Source organism: Spermophilus citellus (genome assembly GCF_964194105.1).
Source record: "Spermophilus citellus genome assembly, chromosome: 9".
Taxonomy (NCBI): Eukaryota; Metazoa; Chordata; class Mammalia; order Rodentia; family Sciuridae; genus Spermophilus; species Spermophilus citellus.
Genome location: NC_138191.1, coordinates 125,772,067 through 125,795,017, shown reverse-complemented (window position 1 = coordinate 125,795,017; position 22,951 = coordinate 125,772,067). Strand labels below are relative to the sequence as shown.

The 22,951-nt window shown below is 40.9% G+C and overlaps 1 protein-coding gene across 9 annotated transcripts in view; it reads left to right on the top strand.

The window, feature by feature from the left end:
• Positions 1-228: 228 nt before the first annotated feature.
• Positions 229-22,951, top strand: part of OTUD3 (OTU deubiquitinase 3) — a 49,077-nt gene continuing 26,354 nt past the window's right edge. For 4 of the 9 annotated variants that reach the window (XR_014023618.1, XR_014023619.1, XR_014023620.1 and 1 more), the window contains exons 1-5: positions 229-576; positions 6,472-6,620; positions 8,881-8,993; positions 19,467-19,589; positions 22,523-22,654. Coding sequence is in view for 6 of the 9 variants with exons in the window: in XM_081306972.1 (XP_081163098.1) it covers positions 356-576; positions 6,472-6,620; positions 8,881-8,993; positions 19,467-19,589; positions 22,523-22,654 (738 nt within the window). In the remaining 3 variants the exon portion in view is untranslated. The remainder of the gene's footprint in view (positions 577-6,471; positions 6,621-8,880; positions 8,994-19,466; positions 19,590-22,522; positions 22,655-22,951) is intronic. The other 5 variants (XM_081306971.1, XM_081306970.1, XM_081306973.1 and 2 more) reach the window with 5 other exon arrangements.

Sequence of the window (22,951 nt, the reverse complement as noted above, 5' to 3'; positions counted from 1 at the left end):
TTTTGCCTCTGCTCTCATCTCCCCTTATTCTACAAACATTGTCTTGTCCTTGATCTTTTAGGGCTCTGCTTAGGCCTGCTCCTCACTGAGTACCACCCACCACTAGGGGGCGGAGTAGAACAAACCAAGGTGAGTGCCTCTCTAGCCCTCCAAGGGTCTCTCTATGGCGCCTGCCTGCCGAGCCCCAGAGAAGGGGGCGGGGATTCCCTCACGTGACCGGGGTGCCCGGCGCCCGCGCAGGCGTCGTGGGCTCGTCGCCGTCGCCGGGCTCGGTCGCCCGTGCCCCTTCTCTTAGGCGGCTGCCCGGCGGTCCTGCGGCTTTCCCACGCGCCGCTGCGGGCCGCGGGCGGGGGTCATGTCCCGAAAGCAGGTGGCGAGAAGCCGGCCGGGCAGCGGCAGCCGGAAAGCCGAGGCCGAGCGCAAGCGGGACGAGCGGGCGGCGCGCCGGGCCCTGGCCAAGGAGCGGCGGAACCGGCCGGAGCCCGGCGGCGGCGGCGGCTGCGAAGAGGAGTTCGTCAGCTTCGCCAACCAGCTGCAGGCCCTGGGGCTGAAGCTGCGGGAGGTGCCGGGGGACGGGTGAGGCGGGCAGGGAGCGCGGGAGGCGGCGCCGGGGACGCGCCGGGCCGGGTCTGGCCGCCGTCGCCGCTCCCGTCCTTCCCTTCCTTCGGGCGTCCCGGGCGCCTCCCGCGAGCCAGCACCGGCGCGAGGGCGCGGGTCCGGTGGCAGCGAGGCGGCTCAGGCTCCCTCCCCGGGGCGCACGTGGCGACCCCAGGCTCCCAGGCGTGGCCCACGCTTCGAGGGAACTAGAAAGAGGGCCCCGCGTGAGAGCCCTGGAGCTGCCTCACGGCGGACTGGGGGCCGGGAAGGCCTTTCCGACAGGTGACGTCTAAGCCGAGACCTGAAGGAACGAGGTGGAGCGGTCACAATGAGAGGAGACAGATAGGAAGAGGCGTCAGCCCCTTGGTGTAGGGCTTTGCCTCCTGTGGCCTTTGCTGCTGGCGGTGGCCCCCGTTGGCACTTGGAACCTAATGTTCACCCAGCTGAAGGCAGATTCTGTATCTTAGTCCATGGGCCTCAGTTTCTCCTGTTAGCAGACGTGCTTACCCGAGCTTGCATGGGCTTGGACAGGAATCCAGGTTCAGGACTTTAAGGAACACAGGATAAAATTCTGGCCCGAGGGAGAGAATGGAGGAAGGGACGGAAATAGGGATCTAGGAGCCTGGGTGGAAGGGGGAAGATAGAGTGGGAGGAGAACAGCATCCCCATTGCAGGGGTAGAGAAAAGGAGGCCTGTTTGCTGAGGGTGTCACTGCAAGAGACAAAAACGGGGATAGCCTGGCTCCATTTTTTTTCATCCCTTCAAATGAGCTGTCATTTTGGGCAGAGGGAAGAACAGGGTGAAGCTAGAGACCACGCAGAGTCTCCTTAGCTAGAAATTGTGAAAAAAAGGTGTTTTCATGATCTCATATTACATTGCAGCTTGTTGGTCAATGCTGATAATAAACTGTCCTTAATTTACCTTTCCCACCTTTCCTTCACTGCTTTGGGCAAATTGGATTTCTCTCTGTTCACAAAGAGTTGGCCACACCCTCTGGCCTTGGTGTTTTTGCTTAAGTCACAATTACAGCTTGATCACATTTATTCATCACACCTAGCACAGTGTCTGACACAGAAGGGATTCAGTACCTGTTTGCTGAGAGAATGAGAAAAGTTTAGAGGTTACACTAAAAGTTCATAGGGTACCCTAATAGACCCTGCATAAGCACACTGCTGTATAAACCAAAAGGCCAGTTGGATATGTTGGAATTGGTGTGGGGCCATTGCTTGCAAATGATTGGATTGTTTGTTATAGTGGGTATGGTATTCTCTACCTCAGGGTGCTGGAAACAAGTGCTTAACAAAGTTGCTCATGAATAGGAATCAGTACAGGGAGCTAGAAATCTTGAGGGGGCTTTCATATGGTTTTTGGGAAACTTTGAGGATACTACCTCTTCTCTGTCTCCCCCAGAGAGAGCATACTTCCCCACTTACTCCAATGAGCATTGAGTAAGATACTGGTGACAGATTGATGACATGTATGATGGTACATCAGGAGTTCATACCTAGTAAGGAGAAGCATACGGCACTGGGTCTTAGGACCTCTTTGTAGTCTTAAAAATTACAGGGGAACCCAAGAGCTGTTGTTTATTTGAGTTATAGCTGTCAGTATTTTCTATATTGGGAAGTAAAACAAATTCTTGAAACATAGGAATATACAAACACACATTCCACTAGCTATTCAGCATTCCATACCTAATGTGGGAGTGATCAACTCATATACTTGGTAGCCTCTGGAAAACTCCACTGTACACTTGTAAGACAGTGAAAATGAAGAAGGTAATTGATAACATGTTATGTTTTTTTAACTCACAGATATCTTGAAAGGGTCTCAGAAGACCTTCTCACTTCCCAGTCTCTTGGGGCACACTTTGAGAATAGGTGATACAATATAATTACAGTATACATATTTATGGTTTTCCCAGTAGAGGGGTATGGTGGCCTGAATTCAGGACACTTGACCATTGAACCACATCCCCACCCCTATTTTGTATTTTTTTTTAGAGACAGGGTCTCACTGAGTTGCTTAGTGCCTTGCTTTTGCTGAGGCTGGCTTTGAACTCAAAATCCTCCTGTCTCAGCCTCCTAAGTGACGGGATTACAGGCGTGCACCACCACGCTGGCCCTTGATATATTCTTAATAACAGTGACTGACAGTAGTGGTATTTTTGAGAAGGAAATGGCTAACACTCCCTGAAGTGGTCAGGAAGGTCTTTTCGGTTCATTCAACAGATGTTCATAGGCTACACTACTAAAAGCCTCTCAAGAAGTCATCCTCTGACCTAATTGAATCATGAAGGACCCATAGGAATATCCCAGGAGAACATTCCAGGTTGAGTAGTATCTGCAAAGGCCCAGGAGCACATTGTTTTTGAGACATCTATAAGTTGTGTAGCACAGCAGGAGTATAGAATAAAAAGTTGGAAGTTAGGGCAGTGCGGGCACAGAGGCCAGCTTAAGCAGAATGCTCAGGTCTTCCCTGTTCTTTGGTCATTATTGGTTAAAATGAGATTTATTCTTGTGTGGGCTCCATGAAGCTAAACCCCTCCGGTTCACCAGTTCTTCACTGGGGTAGCAGAGCTGAACTGGTTCAGCCCTCTTTGGGTTGTGGTCTGTTGATATGGTGATGTCAGTCTTTGTTGCAGTGGATAGTGTAGGGTTCTGTGTGTGTGATGGATGGAAAGTGTCAGATTTTTTTAAAAAAAAATGTACCCTTAGGATAAAATAAAACAAAGTTTGCTGCTCTAAGAAAATAGTTGAGGGTCTTCCCTTTTTTCTCCATTCTGGTCTGATCTCAGTGTGAGTAGCCGGAGGTGCTACATCTTACTGTAGGCGGGTTCCTTGTTGGCAGCTTGGTACTTGTGGTGTTCTGTAATTGGTTGTTTTGGGAATTCAGTGCAAGACCTTACTTGTATCCCTAAAGCACAATGGTTCTCAAGCAGGGATGATTTTACCTCCCAGGGGATATTTGGCACTGTCTGGAGACATTTTTGGTTGCCATAACTGGTGGGGTGGGAGGTAGTGGTGTGCTAGAGGCCATAGATGCTCCCAGGTGTCCTATAATGTAAAGGACAGTCCTCACGACAAAGGACTCCCTAAATGTCCCTAGTGTGGAGATTGAGAAGCTCAGCTGTGGTGTGATTATGGGTGTGTGGACTCCGGAAGCAGCTGGATCTCCTAGAGGTCCTTTGGGCACTGCTGCTGTCTTCTCAGCATCTCAGGTGCTCTTGCTGGGTTCCCTGAGGGAGTCCAGGCCCTGTAGTGTTTGTCATGTTTCCTGTGTCACTGCTTTGTAACCCTGTCAGGAAAGCAAGTGGTTTTATTCTATCCTGACTTTTTTTTTTTTTAATATATTGTATTTATTTTTATGTGGTGCTGGGGATCAAACCCAGGGCCTCACATGTGCTAGGCGAGCGCTCTACCACTGAGCCCCAGCCCGAGCCCTCCTGACTTATTTTTACTGGGCTCAAGTTTGGTAAATGAAAAGTAGTTTAAATAAATTTAACAATCACTCCTATCTAGGAATGATGATGGGTAACTTTTTAGTGTTGACCTTTAGGAGAGAGTGTAGACTGAAAGCAGAGTTGCCTGGGTTTGAGTCCTTGGTCTGCCACCTACTAGTTTTGTGACCTTGGGCAATTTACCCTTGAGGGATAATAGTAGTAGCTATCTTTTAGAATTTGAGGACTAAGTACGTTTAGTACAGGTCAGGTATTCACAACTGCCCTTGGCACATTGTAAGAGTTATTAAGGTGGTGGCTTCAGTGTTTTTTCTTTGAGTACCTTTCTGCATGTGTTTCTATGTGTAGTGTTCAGATGATGGTGTTAGTGCTCATGCAATATGAACAGTTTTATACCTGCTGTCTGGGCTTATAAGGAGGACATTTGCCCATGTTAATAAAAGTTCTTAGTAAGCATGTTACTCTGTATAGAATATTGTGAATTTTGATGTATTAAACGTAAGTAATTGGGTGAGAGGGGCGGGAAAGGTGAAGAACTGAGGAATGAAGAAATCATGCTGTGTGCATGTAGGAATATATTGCCATCTATTCCAATTTTATGTATAACTATGATGCACCAATTGAAAAATAAATAGAAGGAAGATTAATAGAGCATAGGAAGGGGACCAGTGGGAGGGGAGGGGAGGGAGAAAGGAAGTACTGGGAACTGGGAATTGTAATGGAGAAAATGTATGTTATATGCATTTAGGAATATGGCACAATTAACCCTACTATTATGTATAACTGTAATGCACTAATACATTAAAAACATAACTATATATATATATATATATATATATATATATATATATATATATATAATTTCATGTTAAATAATACCTCTTAAACTAGATTCAGGGATAGACTAGTGGTGACAGATGCTAAAGGTTTAAGAAAAGCTTGAGAGAAAAGCTTGAAATGGAAAACATTTTATCCATTCGTCTCCTTTTTCCCAGTGGCTGAGAAAAGACTGCCATTGTTAGATTTTAGCAATAGGCACCTCAGTCTAGTAGCTAGAACTGTATATCCCAATCTTTTCTAGAATCTTGTCCCAGATGGATATGTAACTTCTCGATTTCTAATTCATAGAATCACCCTTATTTAAATTCTATCTCCTCCTCTCCCCACCAAAAATATAAATATATTCCTTAAACGTTGAAGAGGTTTGTGCCTTTTAACTTTCTATTGAAAACTTACTTTTCTGAGTTGAAAAACAAAGACTTTCTCTCCTACACATGTAGGTCTGAAATTCTCTGAAAGTGGTGAGTTTGTGTTTTGGAACTAGAGTACCAGCGCCGTGTTTTGCTGGAAGAGCTCCTAGTTAGGCTGCCGCTGGGTAGCTGGCTGTAGAGTGTCTGTTTCATTCCTTTCAGGACACCAGCTGTACTTGTCTTGTTTCAGTCTCTATGTTTCTAGGCTTCTGTGTTTGTGATACGTTTGGAATTTTAGGAGTCTTTGAAGGATTTGAACATATAGATAATTAGAATTTATTATGAGCATTTTGATTTTAGGAAAAAATGTGTTTTAAGTTTTCATTTGGCAGGAGTGACAGTGGCATGTTGCTCCCTTAGAGGTGAGGAGGCAAGGGGGGAAGTGTCTCCATAGTATAGCTGCTTGTCGTCCAAGTGCTTCCTTCTTGTAGCTTTCTCTACTTCTTAGCGCTCCTATAGGGTACTGTGTTCAGTTAGTATTGGGGGTCTTAACAAATTGTTCTCTTTTGGGTACTTTTTATTAAATGAATGATGCCCTAGAGGATAGCTGTAGTGAAACTTTGTTCAGAAAAGGAAGTAGATACGACCTTATTTGGAAGAGGGTCTGGGATTCCTAGCCCTTTGGCCTGGAATGGCCTATGAGGTCTTCACCCTGTATTCAGGTAGTCAGGGTATCCCCAGCTTCACTCATTAAAGTATCTGAGGCCCAGAGAAATTTAATGACTTCCCCAAGCCGGTCAGCTGCCAAGTGGGGACTAACATTCTTGTTTGTTGCTGCTTGAGGAGGTAATGTGTTTGAATCTGTGTCCTGGGGCTCTGTCCCTGGCATTTGGGAAGAATCCTGGCCTGTTAGATTGGAGGCTTTGCCTTATCTGTGTGTGAAAGGTTTCCAGGGGGTGCTGGGGGTGTAGCTCAGTGGTAGAGCACTTGTCTTGCACATGTGAGGCACTGGATTCCATCCTCAGCACCGCATTAAAAAAAATAAATAAAGGTATTGTGTCCATCTACAACTTAAAAAAACATTAAAAAAATAATGTCCTTAGAGAATAAAAATTAAAAAAAAAAAAAAAGATTTCCAGGGGTGGCCTGGCCTGAAGCAGCATTTGTTTTAAATGAACTAAGTTTATTTTTGAAAGGTCTTGACCATCATTTTTGTTTTGACAGCAATTGCCTGTTCAGAGCCCTTGGTGATCAGTTGGAGGGACACTCACGAAATCATCTCAAGCACCGACAGGAGACTGTGGACTATATGATAAAGCAGCGGGAAGATTTTGAACCCTTTGTGGAAGATGACATTCCTTTCGAGAAGCATGGTAGGTTCATTGTGGGACTGGATCCTTTAGGAGTCAGGGATGCTTTGGGTAATTGAGTGCATTCGCATCCCCCATCCTCCCCACCAAGAGGTTTGGCTACTATCAATTATGGCATTTGTTTATTCATCAACTACTTATTTGCATGCTGTGTAACAGACAGTGTGCTGGGTAATTGGAGATCCATAGATTTAGATGTATGTGCCCTTAATAAAAATGGTGGAATTGAGGCTAAAAGTGTAGTCAGTGTTAGAGTGCTTGCCTAGCATGCATGAAGCCCTGGGTTTGATCCCCAGCACCACCAAAGAAGAAACAAACAAAAGTACTATTAAATTCTTGATTTTTTTTTTTTTTTGTCAGTGGAATGGGAAGAACTGGCTAGACAACAGTGTGTATGCTGGTTCTCTTTTAAAAGGTGAACACACACAGCAGAGGAAGTCTGGGAAGACATTGATATTGTATGGTTGTTATTTCTTGGCTGTGCTTATTTTTCAGAACTCATTCTCTTTACATTTCTATAAAAACAACAAAACACCTATCTCTAGGCCTTTTTGTAAAGATTAGATTAGATAACAAGATTAAAATAAGTGCTTAGTAAATTAGTTGCCTGGAGATGACAGGATTATCTTCTACATTTTTTTGGTTATTAAAGATTCTCATTACTTTTGTAATCAGAAAAATTAATAAAGTCATGTTAATTTCTCACACTCAAACACAACCTATTTTCTTTGAGGCAGATCAGTTAATGACTTTAATGTCTTTTGGGTTCAGATCTATTTAAGAAATTAAAATGAACTTTTAGACTTTAATTTCAACAAATATTTACTGAGGCTCTGCTGTGCCAAGTGCTGATACCTTTATGTTTTATGCGTAGCATTTTCATCCCAGGGCTCACATCTGTCTCTTATCAGGAAAGAGAATCACTCCTGTGTGTTGATCATGGATCCCAGAGGCCATACAGAATGGGTAGGAGGGAGGCCCAGAGGGGAAGCGAGGTAGGCTCTCCACATTGACTCCTTACGAATAAGGAGTAGAAGGACCCAGTCTAAGACCCAGCTTGTGTATAATTGACAGGACTCACTGGAAATGAAGAGGGGAGAAGGAGGAGACAAAGGTGATTCTGAAGTTTCTGCTTTAGTACAGCTTGGTGGCTGTGCTGTTAGCAAGAAATAGGGCAGTAGGAAGAGGACATTTGGGTAGAAGCTATCAGTGTGACCTTAACCGTTCCTCACTGGGAAAGAATCCATTTATTAGAACCAGATATATAGTATGAAACTATCAGTGGGTGGTTTATGCCAGTCTCTAAATTCTGACGGCCCCTCTGGGATCATTTTTTGTCTAGCTGATAGACACAGTTTATCAGAGAATCAGCAGTTTATAAGTTAAATATATGTATATGGGGCACATTTTGTGGTTTTGTGCTGTATAAAAAGTTGTGTCATTTTTCCTATTAAAATATCATTTTGTATGAAAAGAGTTTTTAGTTTGTGATGTGAAATTTCCCTTTGAATATCTTCAGGAAGGTCATGTGGTAGATATGGAGGTATGGTCTAGGGGCCACTGTGGATAACAGAGATGCTTCTGAAGTTTAGAGGTTGTCTTGCAGGAGCCTGGAATAAAGGACAGACCCCTCTTTGGGCAAGGGCATATTCTTCATTACACGTCCCTTTTCTGAAGCACTTAGGCATCAGTAGTGCGTGTCTTCTGGTTGTTTGCTCCCACTAGGTGTGAACTCTTTGAGAGCAAAGGTGGAGTAGCCAAGAGTGGCTTAGTGTCATGCTGCCTTTATGAAATCCAGCTTGCCCTGTACAGACTCTGTGACCTTGAACAGTTATTAACTATTCTATGCCTCAGTTTCCTCATCTCTTGAGTGGCATGCATAATAGTAATACTTCTTCCAGAGGCTTAAGGACTGAAATTGGTAATCTGTGAGAAACAATTAGAGCAGTGCTTGACACCTGCTTAATAAACATTCCTTAGTGTAAGCTGTTGTGATCACTGTGTTGATGTTGTGTTTACTGGAAGTACTCAGTTTATGTTCATTGAAGGAATAAATGAATGGATCCTTTTTACTGAATGGTTAGTGCTCCTTAGTCTGCATGTTGTTCACCCAGCTGAATTCATAGACTATGATGAAGCTGGTGGTCTATGCAGATGTGGGCTCTTGTTTCTTATTCTTTGGAACTGAATAAATATCAAAGCTTGTTTGCATTTGGATATCTTCTTTATAAAGACTGCCTTTTTCTTTCTTATTTCCATGTAGTGGCCAGTTTGGCAAAGCCTGGTACTTTTGCTGGCAATGATGCAATTGTAGCCTTTGCAAGAAATCATCAGTTGAATGTGGTGATTCATCAACTAAATGCCCCCCTGTGGCAGGTAGGTCACATGTTCAAGAATATATCTACATAATTAGCTTTGGGGATATTCTAACAGATGGGGCTTGACTTGTGACATTGAATATGCAGAAAAACTTGGACAATTAGCCTAATCAAAGACAAAGAGTTTTGTGGTAATTGGAATTGACCCCTGTGCTGTGGACAAATAGAGTCTGGAGTACAATTCAGAAATCTTAAAATGCTCTAAATGTTATTTGGCAGTCAGTTAATTGGGTAACTTGGGGACAGAGAACTTAATGTGGAAATACTTAAAAATATCCAAGTGAGAATTTAAAGGATTAGTGCTTACAGATTCTGGTTTTGAAGTTGCCCACTCCCATATTTGTACCTGTGCTTTGAAGGTAGAGGGAAACAAGATAATATTCATCATAATAGCCATTGCTAGCAATGTATTTTGTTCAGCAGAACTTACCAGGGTCTAGGATGTCAGGTCAATTTCTGTTCTGCTCAGCTGTACACAGCGGTTTCAGTGGTTCTTCTACAACAGTTTTAGAACACATGCCAAGTGTGTGCTGTGGTAGGGCAGACATGTTGTTAAGCCACTAGTGTTTCTTTCCTCCACCCCTGTTGTGAAGTGGTGTTCACCTTTATTTACCTTTTCTATCTTAAATTAACCTCATCTCCCAAATAGTCCATCAAACCAAACATTCTTGAGTACGGAAGATCAAAGTTTGGGCTGCGGGTGTATACAGCTCCTGCCCTCTTCTTATTCTTCTCAGATTCAGAGTGCTTCTTGTCACTTTGTAGCTCAGGTCCTGAAGACTGCTCCTGTGATTTCTGTGTTTCTCTCTTTCCTACTACTTTCTTATTTCTAACTTTTTCTTGTGTTTTTGGTGCTGGGGACCGAACCCAGGGCTTTGTACATACAAAACAAACACTCTACCAACTGAGGTATATCCCCAACCCCTAACTTTTTCTTAATTAGAAAATTAAAACATGTTAATTGTAGGAAACTTTGAGAGTTCAAAAAAGTCCATAAAGATAGATAAAACTCACCCAGAGTCACACTGCCTAGAGATGATCGCTGTTAACATTTTAATATAAATGACTTTGATGACTTCTGCTAAACAGTATTAAGTGTAATGACAAAATTTGGAAAAGCAGTAACCAGTGTCACACACCTACGAAGCTGTAAACAAACATTCCTATGTAATTGGAAGGTATATAGCAGGGTGTTTTTACAACCCATTTGAAATACATCTGCATGCAATACAAATTTGTGTGTGTATGTATATACATATACATATATGTGTACATATACACACACAGGCCTACATTTCCCTGTTGATTATTATCATAATAAAGGTTACAGCACCCTTTTCTTCATATGGCATCTGTGTATATTCCCTTGTAAATTGCTTAATCATAGCCTGTACTGCTTAAGGGGAAAAAGGTCAGGTTTATAGAGAGATGATTTACATGTAGCAAAACCCGCCCTTTTCAGGTAACAATTCTGTGTTCTGACAAGTCGTTCAGCCTCCTCCATCGACTTGTGAAATAGTTCCACTGCCACAAGGTGCCTCTTGCTCTTTCCAGTCACTGACACCTGCACCCAGTGCCCAGCCTCTTGTAACCACCATGTGATTTGTCTGAATTTCACAGTTTTGTTTTTCCAGAATGCCATATAAATGGAAGTATTCAGCCTTTTGTATACAGCACAGCATCCTCTAACAAAATTCTGCTACAGCTCCCAGGGTTAGCATGGAATTTCACCTTATAAGGATCTAATGAGCAGGAGTGGGACAGTAGCTGTATGTCCTTTGGGGCCGTGTTGCTGGAGGTACTGACTTCAGGTGGAGTGATCACCTTTTCAGTGGGGCGCTTTCTTTCTAAGGATGATGTGTGAGCCAAGGACATTGGTTACTGCTTTTCCAGATTTTTTTTTTTTTTATTGGTTGTTCACAACATTACAAAGCTCTTGACATATCATATTTCATACATTAGATTGAAGTGGGTTATGAACCCCCAATTTTACCCCAAATGCAGATTGCAGAATCACGTCGGTTACACATCCACAATTTTACATAATGCCCTATTAGTAATTGTTGTATTCTGCTACCTTTCCTATCCTCTACTATCTCCCCTCCCCTCCCCTCCCCTCCCATCTTCTCTCTCTACCCCATCTACTGTAATTCATTTCTCTCCTTGTTTATTTTCCCATTCCCCTCACAACCTCTTATATGTAATTTTGTATAGCAATGAGGGTCTCCCTTCATTTCCATGCAATTTCCCTTTTCTCTCCCTTTCCCTCCCATCTCTTGTCTCTGTTTAATGTTAATCTTTTCTTCCTACTCTTCCTCCCTGCTCTGTTCATAGTTGCTCTCATTATATCAAAGAAGACATTTGGTATTTGTTTTTTAGGGATTGGCTAGCTTCACTAAGCATAATCTGTTCTAGTGCCATCCATTTCCCTGCAAATTCTATGATTTTGTCATTTTTTATTGCTGCATAGTACTCCATTGTGTATAGATGCCACATTTTTTTTATCCATTCATCTATTGAAGGGCATCTGGGTTGGTTCCACAGTCTAGCTATTGTGAATTGTGCTGCTATGAACATCGATGTGGCAGTATCCCTGTAGCATGCTCTTTTAAGGTCTTCAGGGAATAGTCCTAGAAGGGCAATAGCAGGGTCAAATGGTGGTTCCATTCCCAGCTTTCCCAGGAATCTCCAAACTGTTTTCCAAATTGGCCACACCAATTTGCAGTCCCACCAGCAATGTACAAGTGTACCCTTTTCTCCACATCCTCGCCAGCACTTGTTGTTGTTTGACTTCATAGTGGCTGCCAATCTTACTGGAGTGAGATGGTATCTTAGGATGGTTTTGATTTGCATTTCTCTGACTGCTAGAAATGGTGAGCATTTTTTCATGTACTTGTTGATTGATTGTATATCCTCCTCTGAGAAGTGTCTGTTCAGGTCCTTGGCCCATTTGTTGATTGGGTTATTTGTTTTCTTATTGTCTAATTTTTTGAGTTCTTTGTATACTCTGGATATTAGGGCTCTATCTGAAGTGTGAGGAGTAAAAATTTGTTCCCAGGATGTAGGCTCCCTATTTACCTCTCTTATTGTTTCTCTTGCTGAGAAAAAACTTTTTAGTTTAATTAAGTCCCATTTGTTGATTCTTGTTATTAACTCTTGTGCTATGGGTGTCCTATTAAGGAATTTGGAGCCCGACCCCACAATATGTAGATCGGAGCCAGCTTTTTCTTCTATCAGACGCAGAGTCTCTGATTTGATATCAAGCTCCTTGATCCATTTTGAGTTAACTTTTGTGCATGGCAAGAGAAAGGGATTCAGTTTCATTTTGTTGCATATGGATTTCCAGTTTTCCCAACACCATTTGTTGAAGATGCTATCCTTCCTCCATTGCATGCTTTTAGCCCCTTTATCAAATATAAGATAGTTGTAACTTTGTGGATTAGTCTCTGTGTCCTCTATTCTATACCATTGGTCCACCCGCCTGTTTTGGTACCAGTACCATGCTGTTTTTGTCACTATTGCTCTGTAATATAGTTTGAAATCTGGTATCGCTATACCTCCTGATTCACACTTCCTGCTTAGAATTGCTTTTGCTATTCTAGGTCTTTTATTTTTCCATATGAATTTCATGATTGCTTTATCTATTTCTACAAGAAATGCCGTTGGGATTTTGATTGGCATTGCGTTAAACCTATAGAGAACTTTTGGTAATATCGCCATTTTGATAATGTTAGTTCTGCCTATCCATGAACAGGGTATATTTTTCCATCTTCTAAGATCTTCTTCTTCTTCTCTCTTTAGGGTTCTGTAGTTTTCATTGTATAAATCTTTCACCTCTTTTGTTAGGTTGATTCCCAAGTATTTTATTTTTTTTGAGGATATTGTGAATGGAGTGTTTTTCCTCATTTCTGTTTCAGAAGTTTTGTCGCTGATATACAGAAATGCCTTTGATTTATGCGTGTTGATTTTATATCCTGCCACTTTGTTGAATTCATTTATTAGTTCTAGTAGTTTCTTTGTAGACCCTTTTGGGTCTTCTAGGTATAGAATCATGTCGTCTGCAAATAGTGATAATTTAAGTTCTTCTTTTCCTATTTTTATGCCTTTAATTTCTTTCGTCTGTCTAATTGCTCTGGCTAGTATTTCAAGGACTAAATTAAATAGAAGTGGTGAGAGAGGGCATCCCTGTCTTGTTCCAGATTTTAGAGGGAATGCCTTCAACTTTTGTCCATTCAGAATGATGCTAGCCTGAGGCTTAGCATAGATAGCTTTTACAATGTCAAGGTAAATTCCTGTTATCCCTAGTTTTTCTAATGTTTTGAACATAAAGGGATGCTGTACTTTGTCGAATGCTTTCTCTGCGTCTATCGAGATGATCATATGGTTCTTATCTTTAAGTCTATTGATGTGGTGAATAACATTTATTGATTTCCGTATATTGAACCATCCTTGCATCCCAGGGATGAATCCTATTTGATCATGGTGCACAATTTTTTTTGATGTGTTTTTGTATTCGATTCGCCAGAAATTTATTGAGGATTTTTGCATCTAGGTTCATTAGAGATATTGGTCTGTAGTTTTCTTTCTTTGAGGTGTCTTTGTCTGGTTTCGGAATCAGGGTGATGTTGGCCTCATAGAATGAATTTGGAAGAGCTCCCTCTTTTTCTATTTCCTGAAATAACTTGAAAAGTATTGGTATTCATTCTTCTTTAAAGGTTTTGTAAAACTCCGCTGTATACCCATCCGGTCCTGGGCTTTTCTTGGTTGGTAGTCTTTTGATGGCTTCTTCAATGTCATCCATTGATATTGGTCTGTTCAAATTGTGTGTATCCTCCTGACTCAGTCTGGGCAAATCATATATGACTTAAGAAATTTATCGATGTCTTCACTATCTTCTATTTTATTGGAATATAGGTTTTCAAAATAATTTCTAATTGTCTTCTGTAGCATCTGTTGTGATTTTGCCTTCTTCATCCCATATGTTAGTAATTTGAGTTCTCTCTCTTCTTCTCTTCGTTAGCATGGCTAAAGGTCTGTCGATCTTATTTATTTTTTTGAAGAACCAACTTTTAGTTTTGTTAATTTTTTCAATAGTTTCTTTTGTTTCAATTTCATTGATTTCCACTCTGATTTTAATTATTTCTTGCCTTCTGCTGCATTTGCTGTTGTTTTGCTCTTCCTTTTCTAGGGCTTTGAGATGAAGTGTGAGCTCATTTATTTGTTGGTTTTTTCTGTTTTTGAGGAATGACCACCAGGAGATGAATTTTCCTCTTAAAACTGCTTTCATTGTGTCCCATAGATTCTGATATGTTGTGTCTGTATTTTCATTTATCTCTAAGAATTTTTTGATTTCCTCCTTTATGTCTTCTGTAACCCATTGATCGTTCAGTAACATATTGTTCATTTTCCATGTGATGTAGGATTTTTCCTTCCTTCTTTTATCATTGATTTCCAGTTTCATTCCATTATGATCAGATAAAATGCATGGTATTATCTCCACCCCTTTATATTTACTGAGGGTTGCCCTATGGCATAATATATGGTCTATTTTTGAGAAGGATCCATGTGCTGCTGAGAAAAAAGTATATCCATTTGATGATGGTTGACATATTCTATATATGTCAGTTAAGTCTAGGTTATTGATTGTGATATTGAGTTCTATAGTTTCTTTATTCAACTTTTGTTTGGAGGATCTGTCCAATGGTGAGAGAGGTGTGTTGAAGTCACCCATAATTATTATGTTGTGGTCTATTTGATTCTTGAACTTGAGGAGAATTTGTTTTATGAATGTCGCAGCACCATTATTTGGTGCATAAATATTGATAATTGTTATGTGTTGTTGGTGAATGGTTCCTTTTAACAGTATATAATGACCTTCTTTATCCCTTTTGATTAACTTAGTCTTGAAGTCGATTTTATTCAATATGAGGATGGCCACCCCTGCTTGCTTACGAGGACCGTGTGCATGGTATATTTTTTCCCATCCTTTCACCTTCAGCCTGTGTATGTCTTTTCCAATCAGATGTGTCTCCTGGAGGCAGCATATTGTTGGATTTGTTTTTTTAGTCCATGATTCCAGCCTATGTTGCTTTATTGGAGAGTTTAAGCCATTAACATTCAGAGTTACTATTGATATATGGTTTGTACTTCCATCCATGTTTGATTATTTATCCTTTTTTAAAAAAATTTAGTTTCTCCATGATTATCTTTCCCCTCGCCCTCTGTCTTTACTGAGGCACTTCCCACTGATGGTTTTGGTTATCGTTTTTCATTTCTTCCTCGTGTAGTGTTTTGCTCAAAATGCTTTGCAATGCTGGTTTTCTGGCTGCAAATTCTTTTAACTTTTGTTTATCATGAAAGATTTTTATTTCGTTGTCATACCTGAAGCTTAATTTTGCTGGATACAGAATTCTTGGTTGGCATCCATTGTCTTTCAGTGTTTGAAATACATTGTTCCATGACCTTCTTGCTTTCAGTGTCTGTGATGAAAAATCCATTGTTAACCTTATTGGTTTACCCCTGATGTAATCTGCCTCCTTTCTCTTGTAGCTTTTAATATTTTCTCTTTGTTCTGTATATTGGATATCTTCATAACAATGTGTCTTGGCGTTGGTCTACTGTGATTTTGTGTGCTCGGTGTCCTGTATGCATCTTCAATTTGTATATCTGTTTCCTTTTTTATTTCTGGAAAGTTTTCTATAATTTTTTCATTCAGCAGGTTACTCATTCCCTTGGTTTGAGTCTCTGTACCTTCTTCTATCCCGATGACTCGTAAGTTTGGTTTTTTTATGTTATCCCATAACTCTTGGATGTTTTTCTCGTGATTTTTTACCAGCCTTTCTGAGTTAGCTAGACTCTTTTCAAGATGATATATTTTGTCTTCATTATCTGACGTTCTGGCTTCTACTTGCTCCACTCTGTTAGTGATACTCTCAATTGAGTTTTTAATTTGGTTTGTCGTTTCCTTCATTTCTAGAATTATTGTTTGATTATTTTTTATAATCTCTATCTCCTGATAAAGATGCTTAAGTTCTTCTTTTATCTGTTTATGTAATTCCTTCTCAATGTGTTCTTTCGCTGCTTGAATTTGCTGTCTTGTATCCTCTTTAAGGTTCCATTCCATCTGTCTAAGGTGTTCCTTGAGTTCTTTATATGACCATTTTTCTGATGACTCTAGGTCCTCCTGAATATTTAGGCTGTCCTGCATTGTTTGTACGCCTTTTCTTCCTTGCTTTTTGAAGCTGCTCATGTTACTTCTTGTTCTGTTTGACTGCTGAGTTACCGTTTACTCCTATAAATTTATTTGATGCTTGGGAGGAAAGGTATTAGAAGGGAAGGGAAGAAGTCACTAAAGAGAATGAGAGTAAGCAGGTAGAATTCAAGGAAGGGGGGATAAGAGAAATGAAAAGACAAAGAAGAAAAAAATAGGAAATAAAAAAAATAAAAAAAAATAATAAAAAAAATTAAAATTAAAATTAGAAAAAAATTAAATTAAAAAAAATGTAAAAAAAAATTTAAAAAAACAACAAGAAAGAAAAATGAAAATGAAAGAAAAACCCAAATCAAAAAAAAAAAAAGAGAAAAGAAAAAAAAACTAATAAATGCAGTCAGAGTTTGATTAACTTCTCTTCCAGTAGGTGGCGCTGTGCCCACCAGGCCAAGTTTCTCCTGTCAATACGCGGGAACCAATCACTGTGCAGCAGCTCCTCCCAGACTGGGCGAGTCTCCAATCCTGAGTGCCTAGGGCCTCCTCTTGTGTCTAGTCACTTCCCACTTTTCCTCTAGCCAGGCCCCTCTCACGGGTGCCGCTCACCACAATACTGGCTACACGCCAGGTCTGCTGCTCCCGGGAGCCCTGTTTTCATGAACGACTGGGCACACTCCTCTAGTTTGCCATTCCCTCAGACCCTAAGTTTGTAGAGCTTGGGGCTGAGAACCCTCAGCGAATTTTAGTTGCCCTCCGGTAGCCACGCCCCCGGTAGCTGGTGCAAGAGGCCTCAGCAGTCAGCCCTGGTGGGAGCGGTAGTTCCGTACCGCGGGTCCCGCGCCATCTCTGATTCCCTCGGGCTGGCTATCGCGCTCACGGGAGAGCTGGGAGGGGCCCTTAAGGTTTCCCCGATGTGTGGAGAGGGAAGGCTAGGGAATTACACACCTGTATCCGCAGGTTTCAATGAAGTTATCTCCTCCGACGCAGTCTGAAGACATCAGTTCTCTGCCATGGTGGTATCTTGCAAATGGCGACAGTTCGTTTCCCTTTGCCGGGCGACCAATGCAACGGGTGGGTCCTTACTGTGTCTCCCAAGCCCCGTTTCAAACCTGTGGCCACTACCTATGAAGGCTCGGTAGGCATTTACCTCCGTAGGATCAGAAGGGCTGACCAGTTGTTTCAGCCCGATGGATTAGTGCTGAATCACAGCTGTTTGTCTGCGGGAAGCAGGCAAACGGGAGCTTGAATTCAGCCGATCCGGGCTCAGTGTGTGTTCTGAGAGGCCCAGACTGTTCGCCCCAGATCCATGTCAGGTCAGCATTGCCTAGTGATCCTGAGCAAACAGATTTAGGTTGTTTACGACTCCCTATGCCCGCACAGCTGAAGAGGTCAGAGACTTGATCTCTCCGCACCCGCTGCCATCTGCTTTTCCAGATTTTATCATTACACTTAATACTGTTTAGCAGAAGTCATCAAAGTCATTTGGAGCCTAAGTTTGAAGGAAAATACTTGGTGCCAACTCAGTAACCATAACCTGTTTTTTCCTGCATTGATAACTTTTTTTTTTAAGTTTCTTGATTACCTAGATAGTATAGAAGATAATTCAATATAGTTAGATTTTTAAAAAATATTTATGTTTAGGTTATAGGTGGACACAATGGCTTTATTTTATTTTTATGTGGTGCTGAGGATCTAATCCAGTGCCTTGTGCATGCTGGACAGGCGCTCTCCCTCTGAGCCACAACTCCAGCCTACTGTATAATTAGATTTTTTTTCACACTTATTTCTGTAGTGTTCCCTTTCATGAATTGCTGAACAATGAAAGTATACATTTAAAAAATAGATTAGTGTTATTTCCATTGGATTTTCTCCATGTCCCTTCTCTCCAGTCAAGCTTCTTATGAAACTTTTAAGAATTGAAATCATTAGTTGCTCCTGTCTGGGCAAGACCTCTTGCATTAATGATGAGTCAGCTCACACTCACAGCATGGAGATACTGACACCTGTATGCTTTTCTGCTTAGAAATGGAGTTTGTGCTGTGGATGTGTGGCGTGGAGGGTGAAAGTCCTTTGTAATCCATCCATGAAAACTATGGTTCAAACTTGGTGACTACACAAGTGGTGGGTTTTTTTTTTTTTACATTTGTAGTATGTGTATATTGTTGTTATGTATCTAAGGGCTGTAGAGAGTTGCATCATTCAAAAATTCTAATGAAGTATTCCCTTTCCTAGTACTTTTCCTGGGAGACAAATGAGCTGTTACCATTTTCTGTGTATATAGTAGACCCTCTGCCCTTTGAGACCCAGGTCTTCCACTGGAGAAAACCTCCACAGTCCCAGCATCTGGACCTGTGTGGTTCCTCTTTGTTCCATGTTTTTTTTTTTTTTTCTTTTTTCTGTTTTTGGACCACAGATGCTGTTATAATTTGGTAGTATCTGAACTACTTGTGACTTGGAGTAACAAAAAGAAGAAGGTATTGATGTTTGGAGTTTTAACAAAAAGAGTTCCTTGGACAGGTACTCTGTCCTAAGGGATAGAGTCAGGGTTACTTTAGAATTTCTATGGAAATAGTTTTTATTTTGGAATCTGCCCAAACCAGACTCAGTGCTTCTCTGTTGTATGCCTTTAGGGAGCCCTGTTCTTCTTGTGTAGTACTGGGGTGCCATTTGTTCAGAGTGCCTTGTGAATGCTGCTTCCAGGGTTGTGCAGTGTGGTACATTACTAAATATTATTTTGTTTTTAAATTGGTGTAAGCAGAAGATTTCAAGTTTGTTGCTGATAATATGTCTGTGGGTGATGGAAAATGCAGGTTTTCTTTTAAGGACAGGTGAAGCTAATGAAGTGTGTTAGGTTCCATTTATATGGCTCCCTTTCAAAGTTTTAGCAGTTTTAAAATTGGAATTTTGCATTCTGTTTCTCAAAGATGCCTCTCAAATTGTTTGAGCTTTAAGCTCAACAAATCTAGATCAACCCCCATCTTCTCTGTTGGAAGGGTCTGTGCATTTGAGGGGTTCTGAGGTCCTAAAGCCCCTGAAACTTCAGCTTATCTATAACCTGCCCTTGGTATTTGAAGGTGTTTTCTTATGGATTTATTCCCACATCATTACATATTAACTAAGCACATCAAAGCATATAAGAGTGGGAGGAGAATAATTCAGAAATCAGTAATGACATACTCCGTCACATTTCCAGTTAGCATCTGGTAGGTCTCCAGAGTGAACGGTCCAGACCCTGTCTTTCATTGCTCCTTGTTTTGTCTGCAGATTCGGGGTACAGACAAAAGCAGTGTGCGGGAGTTGCACATTGCCTATCGGTATGGAGAACACTATGACAGCGTTCGGAGGATCAATGACAACTCGGAGGCACCAGCACATCTCCAGACTGATGTGAGTGAGCCCCATTTCCTTTGTGGTCTCAGCCCTACAGGAAGCAGGTCCAGAGCCACCTGCCCTGGAGCTGAAACCAGGGATTTTTTTTTTTTTTTTTTTTTTTAGTGGAAAGTTGGTGCTAAGGATCTTTGGTTCTTAGAATGTTTCTTCCTTTTTAGGTTGGGTTAGGGAGAGAGATAAAACTGCTTGTTAGCCGTTTGTTTCCCCATCAGCTGATAGTTATGATTCATGTATATATGAAATCTATGAAATTAAAAAAACACTTTTGTATTTTAAAAATTGATCCATGACTGTTTACTGAAAATTGGAAACTATAGAAAAGGTAAGGAAAAAACAGACACAAATCAGCCACCGGCTGCGAGTTTTGTTACTGTTCTGGTAGATTTCCTTTTGGTCATTTAATGTATCACAGATGGCTTGAGATTTATTATTTATATAACTTTGGTTCCTGCTTTTTTCAATTAACACATTATCACAGAAGCCTTTTCTCATATTGTTACCTACATTCTGAAGCCATCATTTTTAAAACAATTTTGTTTCTTGAGTTGTTCATATTTGTCCATGGGTCAGAATTCAAAATATAATAGGATATATATTGAAAGTCCTTCTGTCACCCTTCTGCTTTACCCATCCTGTTCCCTTCCCTAGAGGCAACTTGTGGGATCAGAAAGTCTCCTATTCTGAGCTGTTCTGTGTTTCTATTGTAAAGAAAAGGTCTTTTTTTCTCTTCATATTTCCTCGATGGTTATCATTTATATTAACAAAATGCTAATTATATACCCAGATAGTCTGTAGAACCATTTTAAACCACCAGAATGGTACAGAAGCACTTCCTCAGTCTAGTTCCAAAACATTTATCACCCCCAAAGAAAACCTCGTACGCATGAAGTAGTCATTCTCTGTTTCCCCTTTCATCCAGCCAACCGCCTGCCTGCCTTGTCTCAAAACTGTTCTGGACATTTAGTACAAATGGAATCCGTCCATCTTTGGCCTTCCTGTCTGACTTTTTTTGTCTAGCATAATGCTTTCTGGATTCATCTGTGTTGTAGCATGTGTCAATATTTTTTAAAATGGGCTTATAATATTCCATTATATAGATGTATCACATTTTGTTTATCCATTCATCCGAAGATGGACATTTGATTGCCCATCAACAAAGCCCGTCTTTTTCACCTTCTGGCTACTGAAAATAGTACTACTTTGAATATTTGTGAATATATTTGTTTGAGTACCTGCTTTCAATCTTTTGGGATATACTGGAGTGGAATTACTGGGTTATATGGTGAATTCTGAATTTAACTTTTGAGGAAAAAAGTTGCCAAACTGTTTTCCACATTGGGTGGTACTGTTTTATATAATCACCAGCAATATATGAAGGCTCTACTTTTTCCACATTCGAATTTTTATTATCTTTCTTCCTCCTTTCTTTTCTTTTTCTTTGTTTATTTATTTTTATGTGGTGCTGAGGATCAAACCCAGAGCCTCACACATGCTAGGCGAGTGCTCTACTGCTGAGCCACAACCCCAGCCCCTCTTTTCCTTTTCTTAATGGAAAATAGCCACCCTAGTTTCTGGTGGTTTTGATTTGCATTTTCGTAATGACTAATGATGTTTGATATTTTTTTCATATGCTTTTTGGTAGTTTGAATCTTTGGAAAAATGTCTGCTCAAGTCCTTTGCCTATTTTTAATTGGGCTGTCTTTTTGTAAAAATTCTTTATACTTATATAGTCTAGAGACTTAGATTCTCATCTAATACATGATTTGCCAGAATTAGAATTCTTTTTGTTTGTACTAGGATATTCTGTTGATGTTTGTCTTTTGTTAATTCTCTTTTTTTTTTCCTAAGTACAGAATTATCTACAAAGAGTGATTTCTTTTTCCTCATTTTATACTTTTGTTTGTCTTGGCTAATTGCATTGGCTCTTATTGCTAAAATGTTAAATAATAATGGTGGTAGTGAAATCCTGATTGTGTTCCTTAATTTAATGGGAATGAAGATAGCATTCTGTGGATTTCTAGTGGTTAATTGTACCTATACCTTTACCTTGCTTCTGGTTATTCACCACTATAAGTAATGTTGTTATGAGTACTTTTATGTAAATCCTGTATTTGACATTTCCTTTGGCTAAATTACAAAGTTGTGAAACTACTGGTTCCAAGACTCTTGATACTCATGTCAGACTGTTAATGTATAATTTTATAATAGGTTGTTTTGTAATAACATTCTAAGGAATATACTGTCCGTTGCTGGACTCCACTTCAACTTTTACATGCAAAAAATAGAAACACCTTTGTCCATTTCCATTCCTGTGTTAATGGGAAGCAGAAGGAGAAGTTGCTGGAGTCCTCACAGGGATGATTATAGCTTTTCTGATTTAGGATCTGGTCACAAAGGCCTCTTGAACTCTAAGTGAATTACTCTTTGTTGCTTTAGAATTCCAGTTGGTAGGTTCCCTGAATGTCATGGTATACACTGGAGGTGAGGAGTCATGCTCTGCTGTGTACCCCAGAGCTCACCAATGATCAGAGAGGACCTGGGAACCAGATGAGGGTTGTGTGTATATTTCTTCAAGACTAGCATGGGTCTGTGTAGAGGACTGTCCCGAGGTTCAGTTCACAGCTCTGGAAATGAGCGGAGGCAAATATGCTGTTGTGGTCAGCAGAAGTAGCCAAACGTCAGCATCTAGAAACTGTAGAAGTTCTGACGTTGTCTCTGCTGAGTGGTTCTTGTCTCTTGGGCCTTTCTTTTGTTCACTGTGGTGGCCTGGAATCTCGGTGTGTGGATAGAATTTAGTATACTTATTGTTCTCTTAAAGTTGTTTCCAGAGTTTTCTCCCCTATGTTTGAATGTTTTGAGATTAGAGTATCTTTCTGTGTTGGAGATTCTGAACGAGATTTGCAAGAGTTTATGCTTTGTGCTTTCTTTAGTTTCAGATGCTTCACGAAGATGAGGCAAATAAAAGAGAAAAGACCAAGACAAAGGGAGTTGACTTGGAGGACGACCTGAGAGATGAAGTAGAAGATGCCGTCCAGAAAGTTTGCAATGCAACTGGATGTTCAGTTAGTATTCCTGTCATGCAGTAGGGCTTTCTAAACAGTGTGCCTAGTGTATCTGCTGGTCTTGTGGCATCACTCGAGCATGCCAGCATGAGGGCTAGACAGTCCAGGAGATTGGTGGTCTGACCTAATGAGAGCTGTTTATTCATTTCCCTCTTGTTTGCCAGACTTGACCTAGTACTACTCAGAATCTTTTTTTGGGGTATTGGGGATTGAATTCAGGGGCACTCAACCACTGAGCCACACCCTTAGCCCTATTTTGTATTTTACTTAGAGACAGGGTCTCACTGAGTTGCTTAG